At 53.7% G+C, this 12,240-nt stretch overlaps 5 protein-coding genes across 5 annotated transcripts; 3 read left to right on the top strand and 2 right to left on the bottom strand.

The window, feature by feature from the left end:
- Positions 1-1,271: 1,271 nt before the first annotated feature.
- Positions 1,272-2,557, top strand: N7462_006070 (glycoside hydrolase family 16 protein; the record flags this gene model as incomplete). Its single annotated transcript, XM_057077788.1, has 2 exons — positions 1,272-1,643; positions 1,748-2,557. The coding sequence occupies 2 exons, from the start codon at positions 1,272-1,274 to the stop codon at positions 2,555-2,557; spliced, it is 1,182 nt and encodes a 393-aa protein (XP_056933368.1).
- A 1,928-nt stretch (positions 2,558-4,485) lies between these two features.
- On the bottom strand, positions 4,486-5,982 carry N7462_006069 (uncharacterized protein; the record flags this gene model as incomplete). The annotated part of the gene is made up of 1 exon (XM_057077787.1): positions 4,486-5,982. The coding sequence occupies one exon, from the start codon at positions 5,980-5,982 to the stop codon at positions 4,486-4,488; it is 1,497 nt and encodes a 498-aa protein (XP_056933367.1).
- Positions 5,983-6,489: 507 nt separating this feature from the next.
- On the top strand, positions 6,490-8,064 carry N7462_006068 (threonine--tRNA ligase MST1; the record flags this gene model as incomplete). Its single annotated transcript, XM_057077786.1, has 1 exon — positions 6,490-8,064. One exon carries the CDS (start codon positions 6,490-6,492, stop codon positions 8,062-8,064), a length of 1,575 nt encoding a protein of 524 aa, XP_056933366.1.
- A 703-nt stretch (positions 8,065-8,767) lies between these two features.
- On the top strand, positions 8,768-10,919 carry N7462_006067 (2-isopropylmalate synthase; the record flags this gene model as incomplete). The annotated part of the gene is made up of 4 exons (XM_057077785.1): positions 8,768-8,775; positions 8,877-9,893; positions 9,967-10,672; positions 10,740-10,919. The coding sequence occupies 4 exons, from the start codon at positions 8,768-8,770 to the stop codon at positions 10,917-10,919; spliced, it is 1,911 nt and encodes a 636-aa protein (XP_056933365.1).
- Positions 10,920-11,431: 512 nt separating this feature from the next.
- On the bottom strand, positions 11,432-12,130 carry N7462_006066 (uncharacterized protein; the record flags this gene model as incomplete). Its single annotated transcript, XM_057077784.1, has 1 exon — positions 11,432-12,130. One exon carries the CDS (start codon positions 12,128-12,130, stop codon positions 11,432-11,434), a length of 699 nt encoding a protein of 232 aa, XP_056933364.1.
- Between the last annotated feature and the right edge of the window lie 110 nt (positions 12,131-12,240).

The raw sequence follows: 12,240 nt of genomic DNA, 5'->3' as shown, positions 1-12,240 counted from the left end.
ATAAATAACTAAAAAATAAGACCGAGGAGAGAAAGGGCGGACGCATTGGGAGTGGGGCGCCAACGAGCGTCTCGTATCTCGCTTATTATTGGGATTGAAGGGTGGGGAGGGCAATTTTTGGAGGCCTTGTTCGGAGCCACTAGCTGGCCTGCATGAAGTCGCTGCCTGAATAATATTGTCTGATTTTGATGACAGAACGTACACGGTCTTCCAAATCTGTGGGCACCAGAAGAGTCACCATACGAGTAACCAGAAGAGTATGGGAGGCCCGAGGAACGATGGGCCGTGGGGGCCCACATGGGAAGTATTAGCGGTAGGGCCGACAGGACAAGGACCCAAATGGGATCTTTTGCATGGCGCTGTTGAAAGCTAGCAGCGGCGCAGTCCGTGGACGAGTCTGCAGACCTATTGAATTTTCCTGTCGCTGCCAAGAATAGATTACTCGAGGGACGGGAACCGCCGCCGATGCGGTTGTTGGTCACACCCTTCCTGCTTGCCCTCCATCCTGACACTGCTGTAACATGATCGGCCGGGATGATCGGCCGATCCTGCGACAGTCCCTTTGGGGGGGGGGGGGGGGGGGTCCCTGTTACCCGAGCATGGGGATGTGAAGCGGACAGACTCGTTAGGAGGATCGGAGGGTTGAAGCCGGCAACAGGGGTTCTGCGAGCAGTCAACTGTCCTCTCTGTCCGATCTCTGTATGGAGGTATCAGCATGCAAAGTTTAGCGAAGGCCACAGGATTTGTCTCACCTTTTGGAGACCATTCACCCACTCAGGGTTTCCCCAGCAGCTCATGCGGCGGATCCACTGCGATCCCTGGTGGCGCCGCATTGCCACACCGAGGCCCAATCACCGCTCGGATCGGGGGCTACCCTGTGCGGGACAACTAAAGAGAGCATGGCAGGGGCGGCCAGGGTCAAATCCGTAATCCCCTGGGCCATTGTCAGCCTCCTCCTTTTCGCTGGATTCGAACTAGAACAGAGTTCATCGCCGGGGGACGGAGGATATGGTACCCGCTCCAGGTGCGTGAGCGAGGTACCTCTCGTCTGGTACAAAAACCGATCCATCACCCGCGCAACCGTGGAGCAGCTTCTTTCTTGCCCCAACCACCGCGGATCCACTCGTTTACTCTGCTGTTGCTTTTGGCTCGTGCATTTTTGGCACTGCTTTATTAACTAGGCGTCTAGTCCTCCACTCGTTTCTCTCTTTTCTTCTAAACTACTCCTTTTGCAGCGTGCCTGAAATCCCTATACCCCAGACACCTCCATCATGCCCTCGCTCTTCAAGTATGCCACTGCGGCGCTGGCCGTGGCGGCTCCTCTGGTCTCGGCGCAGACCTACACTGACTGCAACCCTCTCGAGAAGACTTGCCCGTCCGATGCCGGCAGTACCGAGTCCAAGATGACCTTTGATTTCACCAAGTCGTCCGGTCTGGACAAGTGGACCACCACTGCTGGCTCCGTCTCGACCAGCTCCAACGGGGCGGCCTTCACTTTGGCCAAGAAGGGTGATGCGCCCACCATCGAGACCGACTTCTACATCTTCTTCGGAACCGTCTCCGTCACCATGCAGGCCGCTCCCGGCACTGGTGTGGTCAGCTCCATTGTCTTCGAGTCCGATGATCTGGATGAGATCGATTGGGTACGTTCATCGCCAGCATTGTCTTCTCCTCCCCGGAACCCAATTCCGGGTCTGGGTTTAATTTGTCTTGACCATGGCTAACAAGATTCCCCCCCCCATTTCAGGAGGCTCTCGGCGGTGACACCACCACCATTGAGACTAACTACTTCGGCAAGGGGGACACCACCACCTACGACCGTGATACCTGGCCTGCGGTCTCTAACCCTCAGACTACCTTCCACACCTACACTGTGGACTGGAACAAGGACCGCATCATCTGGTCTATTGATGGCAATGCTGTCCGCACTCTCGCTTACAGCGATGCCCAGGGTGGTGCTCGCTTCCCCCAGACCCCCATGCGTGTGCGTCTCGGTATCTGGGCTGGCGGTGACCCCGACAACGGCCAGGGCACCATCGAGTGGGCTGGCGGTGAGACCGATTACTCCCAGGCTCCCTTCACCATGTATGTGAAGTCCGTGGAGATCACCAACAACAACCCCGCCAGCTCCTACACCTACTCCGACAAGACCGGCTCCTATGGCAGCATCAAGGTGAACGGCGGCTCTTCCGTGAGCGAGACCACCAGCTCCACCAGCTCCACCTCTTCCTCCAGCTCCAAGACCACCGAGGGCTCCACCACCACCGCTACCACCATGACCACCGCCACCAAGTCTTCCGCAACTGGCAAGTCCACCACCCTGACCTCCGGCTCGGCCACCGCCTCTTCCTCTGGCGCTGCTGGCTCCAGCTCCGGCTCCAGCTCCAGCACTGGCTCCAGCTCTGGTTCGGGCTCTGGTTCGGGCTCGGCCTCTGGCACTGCCTCGAGCACTGCTGCCAGTGCTTCGGCCACCTTCAACGCGGCCGCCAACGTGGTTGCCTCCTACATGGGCCCTCTTTCCATCCTGGGCCTGATCACTGCCTTCATGCAGCTGTAAAAACCCGCTTCACCTATCCTTTTCTCTCATATTTGATGTTTCTTTTTATATAACGCGCCACTTAATTATGTTAACTCTCACGGATGAAGCACACTGGGCTGGAACCGGGTTTTTTTTTTGGACATGAGGGATGTGTTTCTCCTTCTTTTTCTTGATTTTTTTTCTTTGGATGCCTTGTATTTTCTCCAGCTCCATCCCTCTACATTTTTTGGTCCAGATCGGTTTTCTCTGGGTAGACTTGTCTATTTTGCACGGGTCATTCCCCCAATGTATCTATTCTCAACCCATCATCAATCAATACCATATACCATCCTCTAGGATCATTTCTTTCCCCCTTTCATTTTGGGATTGGCGTATTCATCTCTTCTGCAGCCTCATCCATCTACTTCCTCCTTGCTTACTTTTCCCTATATTCTCTCTGGACTTCAGCTTGTCGGCCCTACATCCTGCAGGGCGCCCTACAGCTGGGGGGGGGGGGAGCCTGCCCCATGCCCTCCTACCCAACATGTCCTGGCTCGACCAAGTCACTCCCTTAGAGCCTCTCGGTCCTCATTGCCTTCTTTCTCCATTTTCTGTTTACACTCTTGCAGATGCATCTGCACTAGGAAGTAAGGAGTATAGTCAATCTGCACAGTATCTGCAGCCCTCTGTGCCGTGCCACGCAACCCCCCCCCCCCCCCCGGGCCCGCCACAAGCAAAACACCAAAAAAAGCAATCATAACAACAACCACCCCCTACACCCCGGGCATCGACGGCCCAGATCCCCATACTTGACCGGGGTGACCTCCCCAGAAAAGCAAAAAACCTCCGTGTAACGCGGGGAGGGGGGAAGGGACCCATGTCCGGCTGGTCTTGCCGAGAATTTCTTTTTCTTTGTCTTTGTCTTTGTGCTTGTTTTTTCTTTTCTTTGAACTTTCGTTCTTCCAGGGTGGAAGGGGACATACGTATCGGATGGGGTTTGCGCATTGGGACAGAGACTAACTATATAGTATATACATGGGTTACCTTTTTCTTTTTTCTTTTTCGAAAAAAAACAGACTATATCGGGCACATTAGGCGCGAGCCTATGAATACCACTGCGAATCTTGTACAGCTGCTTAGTGCTGGCAGGTTCATTGTATAGCGTCTAAAATCTCCATGGTTAGACCCTCCTCGACCGTGGAACTGTCCTGTCGCCGGACTTGTTCTATTTGCTTGTCACATGGGACCCTCGCAGAAGGTGTAGGCGTATAAACGGGATTTGGTTTATAGTTCGGTCCCGAGTTGCCTCTCTTTCTCTCTCTGGTTCCTTCGGCCGAGGGGAGGTTCGGTCTTGTTTTCTCACTCACGACTACACTCTTTTTGTGGAGTTGTGTGCTAGGGGCACACCACCCGTTCCATTGGGTCCAGGTGAGAGAATATAGCAAATTGTTTTGCGATTGGTGCGCTACGCCCGACTATCCCGGTTTTCGGGTGCTGGAGACCCGTGGTTGCGCGGGTGGGTGTGGGCTTTTGGGGAGTGGGACCGATTGGGTGGGTTGTTGTTGCCTTGTTCTTTGCGGTGTCGAGAACGGCCTCTTATCCATATCGTCCCATGTTTTGCGTTTTCATGGCTTGAGGACAATGCTGAATTACAGGGGGACAGCAGTGAGGTAGTAGAGTGCGTGAGGGAATTTGAAAATTGGTTCAAAGGCATTGTCTTGTCGTAGCTCGTGAGTCATGTTCATTACTTTCCATATTCCCAACATCCCCAGTAGAAAACAAAATGCATCACCGCAAAGAAGTACAAAAAAAAAAAAAACAAGAAAAAATAGACACCTCCGATCTCAAAACTCAATTGGAGGCCTAGACAGCAATCATGCCACTAGCGCCGAATACCAGAACTCCCATTCGCTCAATCCCTTTATTCCCAATTAACTCCATGCGCTTCTCCCCCATGCGGACTTGAATCAAGCAGGCGGCATATCCCGCAGACCGTGTGCTAGCTGGGCGACCTCGTCTGCCACAGGACGGTGATATGTCGCCGCCAGTCTCAGCAGTGCCATCGTGTTTACCGGCCAGGGGTCATCGTCCCGGTCAACTACCTGACTCTGCTCAGGCTCATCCGACGACCCTACCTTTCCGGTGCCGAAGAACCGCTCCCCGAACGGTGCATATCCCGATAGTGAGCTCAGCATCGCTTGCCACGCAGCTTGGCCGCTGCCCTCTGGCGCGACGGTGCGCTCGCCCCCGTACAGCAGTGCCGCGCGCCATTCCTCACGCTTCGTGATCCCGTCCACTGCTTCCAGGTGGTCGTCCAGCGTGGCGAAGCGTGCGCCCAGTGACTCGGCCTTGGACCGGATCTGCGCACGCAGCCGGTCGAGGTACTCAGCGCGGCGGCGGAGCTGCGCCGCGAGCCGGGTGTCGCGGGCGATGGAGGTGGATGAAGGGCTAGCAGTGATGACGGATGCAGGGGACGCCAAGAGGCTGTCGATGGCGGACCGTAGGTCGGCGCGGAGCGAATCAAATTCCCAAACTGCAGCGCGCAGGGCGGCGTCGCTGCCCTGGAACTCGAGGTCGAGCGCGTTGTGGGCGTCTGGGAGGGTGATCTGGAGTTGGGACTGGAGCTTGGCGAGGAGGGTCTCGCTGTCTTTGAGGATGTCAGAGAGCGGGATGAGGGTGATGAGGGTACTGTTAAAGATGAATTGGAGGTTTTGCTGAGCTGAGAAAATGGTCTCTTCTGGGGAGAGGGGAGAAATAGAGGTGGATTTGAAGGGGTTTCGGGGAAGGGACCTGGGCTCGAGGCGCACGCAGCTGTGGGGGTAGATGGTCTTGACAATTGGGCTCGTGCAGAAGAGCTCTTGGGCTTGATAGATGATCTCGGGGAGGACGAGGAGATGGAGAATGAGAATCACGAGCACGCTGTTGATCGTGATGCGGAGCAGGGCTTGCTGGCCGTGACAGAGGCCGGCGAGCTTTGCGGCGATACTCTGATACCAGCTTCCATGATTGCCAAGGGCTGGAGCGCCAGCTTCGAGACTCATAACTGCCGTATTTTCAATCTGCTGCTGCACTTTGTCCTCCGGTGGAGTTGTTTTGCGCCGCTTTCTCATATGCGCGGATTGGGCTGCGGGCCGCAGATGCGGCGCGACCCAGGATTTTTCCGAGATAGGGACCTCGTAGATAGACGGCATGACGAGTTCGGGGCCAGAAAAACTCCATGATGAGGTGGAGGATGTGAGTGACTCTGAAAGCTGAGCGGCTTCGGTCGTAGTTGGAGCTCTGGTATTGTTTGTTGTGGCTTTTGCACGCTCTTTCTGTCTTAGTTGCTTTGGCAGTGGAGTTGGACTCGCCGGGTCTTTCTCTAGTGGCGGAGAACCTGGTTCTTTGATTGAGCTGGTCGATGCAACGACCCAGGATTCCCCCAGCACCGAAGGACTTGGCGCAAAGGACTGCTCTTTGGACATGATGCTCTTCGCATATCGGGCCCGACAGCGCGGGACCGTTTCGGCTGTGGCTGGTCAATAAGGTAGAGAGGGATCAGTCAGGATCAGTCAGGAACAGTCAGAGTCAATCAGGATTGTGGCTTTGCGTTGGAGATAATCTTTCTCACGACCTGGACGGAGATCGCGACGCGTTCAAGCGGTTTTCACTCTCGAGCATGAGAAGCGGTGGGGAAGCCCAGGCGGGGATCGGCAGTAAATAGAGTCGCTGCAACGGCCAACGGTCGAGAGAAGCCTGTGAGACGGAACTCGCGCTGAAGGAGATGGTTTTGGAAAGATCCTAACATCTGTATCTGACAGCACCTTTCAATCCGGACGAAGATTCACTCTCAAATAACCAGTCCCATCATCATCTAAATCAACTGTGGCTCGAGTGAGTTTATTTTGCGCGATGGCCGCTCTCTCGTCCCGTACTCGGCGGATCCGCAGGAAATCGCGATCAAAAAAATGGTCCTCCGCTGCAAACCAACCATGCGCGCAGTTCTTCGGCCACGAGCGTTCCTTAACCCTCGGCCGGGGGCCAGAAGAGCCATTCGATGCTCATTAATAAGGCCACAATGGCTGTCGACCACCGCAAACCGCCCTTGTTCGTGCGCCGACGCCGCCAATGGTCGACCCAGCGCTGAAGCTCCCCCGATCCCACCCACCGACCACCGAGCTCTGGGAACCACCCAGGAGCTCTTCACCTCCTCCATCTACAGTCCCGGATCTCCGCTCTTCCTCCCAAATGGCACGCACGTCATCAACAAGCTCATCTCCTTCCTCCGTACCCAGTACCTGCAATACGGCTTTCGCGAAGTACTCACCCCGACCATCTACAAACGCTCCCTGTGGGAGGTATCGGGCCACTGGCAGAACTACAAGGACGATATGTATGAGGTGACGGGGCGCGGCGCGACTGGCAACACTGAGGGAGAAGTTGGCGAAGACGAGTCGTACGGCCTGAAGCCAATGAACTGTCCCGGCCATTGCCTGCTCTTCAAGTCGCAGAACCACTCATACCGCGAGCTGCCAGTGCGCTATGCAGATTTCAGCCCACTGCATCGGAACGAAGTGTCTGGCTCACTAACGGGCCTCACGCGCGTGCGTCGGTTCCACCAGGACGATGGTCATATTTTCTGCCGGCCGCAACAGATCAAGTCCGAGATCGCGTCCGCGTTGGGATTCGTCGATATGGCGATGACCACCTTTGGACTCGGTCCGTACCGACTGGTGCTGTCGACTCGACCGGAGACGGACTATATCGGTACACTAGAGATGTGGGAGAATGCAGAGAGCCAATTGCGTCAGGCATTGAATAGCACTGGCCGCGAATGGGCACTGAATGAGGGCGATGGGGCATTCTACGGGCCGAAGATTGATATCCAACTCCAAGACCAGGCAGGCAAGTACCACCAGCTATCGACGATCCAGCTCGATATGAATCTCCCCCAGCGGTTCGGCCTGGAGTACCAAGTTGCAGAGGGCGAAGAGGACTATTGCCCTGAGACGCCTGGGGTTGCAACTCCCGTGCTGGTCCACCGCGCGATCTTCGGTTCTCTTGAACGATTCCTGGCTCTCCTGATTGAGCACCATGGCGGGCACTGGCCCTTCTGGTTGTCGCCACGCCAGTGCATCATTTTGACAGTCAACCAGGATGATTCGGTAGTACGCAAGGCGCATGAAGCCGCAGCACTCTTCTCTGGGTTCCGCACCCTCCAGAACGACACAAATGCCGGACCTCCACGACCATTGTCGTCCGTTGATTCGACGTTCCTGGTCGATGTGGATACCAGTGCACAGACCCTAGGCAAGAAGATTCAACGGGCGAAGCAGATGAAGTACAACATGATCTTTATCCTGGGATCGCGCGACCTTGCCGACGGTGGCATCACTGCTGATGTTACCGGGCAGATGCAAAGCAAGACCGATTTGGAAGGCCGAGAGTTCCAGTCACTGATCGAGTCTCAATTGGGGAGTGATGTATTGAAAAATCCTCGTGCAGTCAAATTCAAACTAGACCAGGTGCATCCATTGCTGGTGCAGTTTGAGAAGAGTTTCCTGTGATTGGGATTTGATGATTCTTTTTTGGGGGCCCCTTTCAGCGAATCTGTAATATACATTATATCCTCGACGAATCCACTGAGTGTGCGTCTCATTCTTTTCATTGAATTTTTTCCCACGTAGGCAATACTAGTATAATCTTTCACCTCTGGACTAGGGTCAGGCACATCGAATCCACAATGACTCCATCTGCCCGGCTATTCACGGCCAGGATGGCTCGCCTCAGGCAGAAAGTGCTCCGATGATCGGGGGCAGCTATTCAAGCAAGCGAGGTGCATATCAAGGCCTTCCGCTATATGTAACACACTGGATGCAATCAGATCCCAAAAGAGAGATTTTAGAGGGAGGATCTGGGAAAACCAACGAATTCCCTGATTGTAGAGGTGCCGATCATGCGAGTGGCTAGCAAGTCAGGCCATGTAGAGACCGTATCACGTGATACCTCCGCTGTCGGGGCCGAAGTTTCAGTTTTTCCGGCGTCATCGACGATCGCGCCTTTGAGTCACTCGCAAATTGCATTCCCTTGATTGGACTCACAGGTCAATTTTAAAAGGCAAAAAAATTCCCGATTGTTGTGACAACAAGTCACTCCTCCATCTGGTCAGACTGTGTCACGTCTGCTCCGTTGCTTCTTCCCTCCTCTTTTGATACTTCCTTATCAAAGCTCGTATACCCCGCGGAATTAGGTACCCCGCCAACCGCCATAATGCCTATGTAGGTGTTTGCCATCTTCCCATCTCAATTCTCGAAGCGGTCCTCGTCTTCATTCAAGTGAATTGAGGCAAGACTAACAGGTTCATGGTCTCTATTTTCAGGCTCAAGGATCCATCTACAAAATATAAGCCCTTTAAGCCGCTTAACCTTCCCAACCGGACATGGCCCAACAAGACCATTGAGAAGGCCCCCCGGTGGCTTGCTACTGATCTCCGTGATGGAAACCAATCTCTCCCCGACCCAATGGATGGCGAACAAAAATACCGTTTCTTTAAGATGCTCGTCGATATTGGTTACAAGGAAATCGAAGTATCCTTCCCGTCCGCCTCCCAAATCGACTTCGATTTCACCCGCCGCCTTGTCGAAGAGCCTGGCCTTACTCCTGACGATGTCTGGCTCCAAGTCCTCTCTCCCTGCCGTGAGGATCTCATTCGTCGCACCGTCGATTCCCTGAAGGGTGCTAAGAAGGCTATTCTCCACATCTACCTCGCTACCAGCCCATGTTTCCGCCGCATTGTCTTTAACATGGACCGGAAACAGAGTCTCGAGAAGGCCGTTGCATGCGCCAAGTATGCTCGCTCCATTACCAAAGACGACCCCGCCATGGCTGGCACAGAATGGCAATTCGAGTTCTCCCCGGAGACTTTCTCAGACACCGAGCCGGACTTTGCGATCGAGGTCTGCGAGGCTGTAAAGGCTGCTTGGGAGCCTACCGTCGAGAACCCTATTATCTTCAATCTGCCCGCTACCGTCGAGATGTCTACTCCCAATGTATATGCGGATCAAATTGAATATTTCTGCACGAACATGACCGAGCGTGAAAAGTTTGTTGTTTCCCTTCATCCCCATAATGACCGCGGCTGCGCTATTGCCGCTGCTGAGTTGGCGCAAATGGCTGGTGCCCAGCGTGTTGAGGGCACTCTTTTCGGTAACGGTGAACGTACCGGAAATGTTGATCTGGTCACCCTGGCTCTCAACCTGTACACGCAAGGTGTCTCACCCAACGTCGACTTTTCCGATATTCCCTCGGTGATCAAGGTTGTGGAGGAGAGCAACAAGATTCCCGTTAACGAGCGGTGGCCATATGGAGGTGCCCTTGTCACAAGTGCCTTCTCAGGGTATGTTTCTCTACTTCAAACTAGATTCCAGATCTTCATTCTCGTTCTGAGTTACTAACTACATATTCGACAGCTCACATCAAGATGCTGTCAAGAAGGGCTTCGCCATCCGTGAGGCCGAAAACGCCACCGATGCAGACGAGTGGATCATCCCCTACCTGCCCATTGATCCTCAAGATATTGGACGGACATACGAAGCCGTTATTCGTGTCAACTCCCAGAGTGGCAAGGGCGGTGCTGCTTGGATCATTCTCCGCAGCCTTGAGCTTGACCTGCCCCGTGCTCTTCAAGTCGAATTCAGCAAAATTGTGCAGAAGGAGACCGAGGCTCGTAACCGAGAGCTGCGGCCTGCCGAGATTGTGAACCTCTTTGAGGAGGCTTATCACCTCAAGTCCAACCCTCGCTTCAACCTCATCGACTACAATATCACCACCGACCGCTCACAGTCGCCTGCTCCGCCGGAAGCCGGCAAGGCACTTAACACTAAGAACCTTAAGCGTCGCTTCACCGGTATCGTTGAGATTGATAACAAACAACATGCTATCACCGGCGTTGGCCCTGGTGCTATCTCCTCCCTTGCAGCTGCCCTTTCTTCCCTCGGTATCGACCTCGATGTCGTTGACTACAAGGAGCACTCTATTGGTCTCGGTCGGGAGGTCAAGGCTGCCACCTATATTCAGTGCACTGCTTCAGGCAGCAAGGAGCAAGTGTGGGGTGTCGGTATTTCCCAAGATGTGGTCCAGGCCAGTTTGATTGCCCTGCTTAGCGCCGCCAGCTCGGTATGTTTGCAATTCCCCCCACTTGAACCGAAAAGAGAATTCCCAGCAAAACTGACTTCTAATCTAGTTCCTTACCTCCACTGCTGGTTCTCCCGCTCCTTTCCGTCCCATCCGCTCCAACACCCTGACCAACGAGGACCTCCACGCCCTCGAGCAGCTGAGCGGTGGCCCTGCTGCCCAAGCCAATGACGGACTCGGTCCCAAGGTTAACATTGAACAGCTGACCAAGCAAGCCGAGCAGCAGTAAGCCTGCGAAAAGTTTTGTCCAGTAAATAAAGCCATATTTCATTATTTTCTTCCTACTGTTTGGACCAATGAATACTTGTAATGCAGATGTCATTTGCCTTTAGAAAAGCGACCCTTTCGACACTCTGAATTTTCAAAGTTCAGATTGAAAGTTTGTAAGTCTAAGTATCTTGAGACTTACCAGATCCTCATGGGAGCTATGGAAGATGTAAACTAGGCAGGTGCAATTGCATACTTCGTTACTTGAGGCGATGATCTTAGAAGTCTTGGAGGAAACGAAGTATTTTATTCAACTGCACTGCAGGTAATCCAAATATTGATACAGCAAAAGGTAAGAAAATATACAGAATCGAAGAAAAGCAATTGCCAAAAAGCATGGGTATAGGTACAAAAGCAAGAAGGCCAACGCAATAGAGGTACAGTAAAGTCATGGACGTGGACGGGGCAATTAGCCCTTAGATAAACGCAAGCCAAAAAGCGAATCCAGCCTAGGCATGCTAGTCTTGAGTCGAATCACGCACAGTCCATTGGGGCGTAATCTGCGTCGACTTCTTCACGTCGACAGAGGAATGGGGCTTCTCCAAAATCATCCAGATCCATAGTGGATCGGCTGCTCGCACGCTGAGCAAGAATGTGGCGTCTCTGAAGACCGAGTTTTGGGGAGATGATGGTTCGACCAACAGGTGCATCTGTCCAGGCCTCGTCATCAGAATCGTCTTCAGTGTCGAACTGTCGTTTCTGTGTGTTCATAGCACTAGCGTGGGACACAGAAGAAACTGTTGATTCTTGGCTGCTCGGAGGAAGAGAAAAGGCATCGCCGTCGTCGGTGATGACATGATCGGATGTGGGTTGTGAGTCGTATGAGGATTTGACAAGGCCCGAAAAAGGCGCAAGTTCGGCAGGGCGGGTGTTTCCAGAATGTGACTGGGCAACATATGCCTCAGCTGTAATGGGGGGCTTGTCGACCTTCATCGCTAACTGAGTCTTGTACCCATCTCCAACAGACTTGCGGACTCTCATGCCGACTGAGAGGAGATTGGCTTGAATCTTTGCTGGAACCACCGGGGTCGCAGAGAATGTTCTTGCAGAGTAATGGTCGTTCGTCACGGCGCAGCTACCCGAAGATTGTGGATGTGAGGGTACTGAGGGGAAGAAGTTTGTGATCGGGGTTTGGAATCGTCGGCGCTTAGAGAGAGTAGTGTCGACAGACATTGTGGGATTGAAAAAGTGGAGAGTGATCTGAGAAACGAGGTATATGGGGACAGAAGTGGAATGAACGTTGGATATAGGCAGATTGTGATAGGTATGCTCGAAGAGTGGAA

This window comes from Penicillium macrosclerotiorum (genome assembly GCF_028827735.1).
Source record: "Penicillium macrosclerotiorum strain IBT 26536 chromosome Unknown utg000006l_segment0_segment0, whole genome shotgun sequence".
Classification (NCBI taxonomy): Eukaryota; Fungi; Ascomycota; class Eurotiomycetes; order Eurotiales; family Aspergillaceae; genus Penicillium; species Penicillium macrosclerotiorum.
Note: the sequence above shows the minus strand (reverse complement) of the source record. Positions and strands in the feature narration are given on the sequence as shown.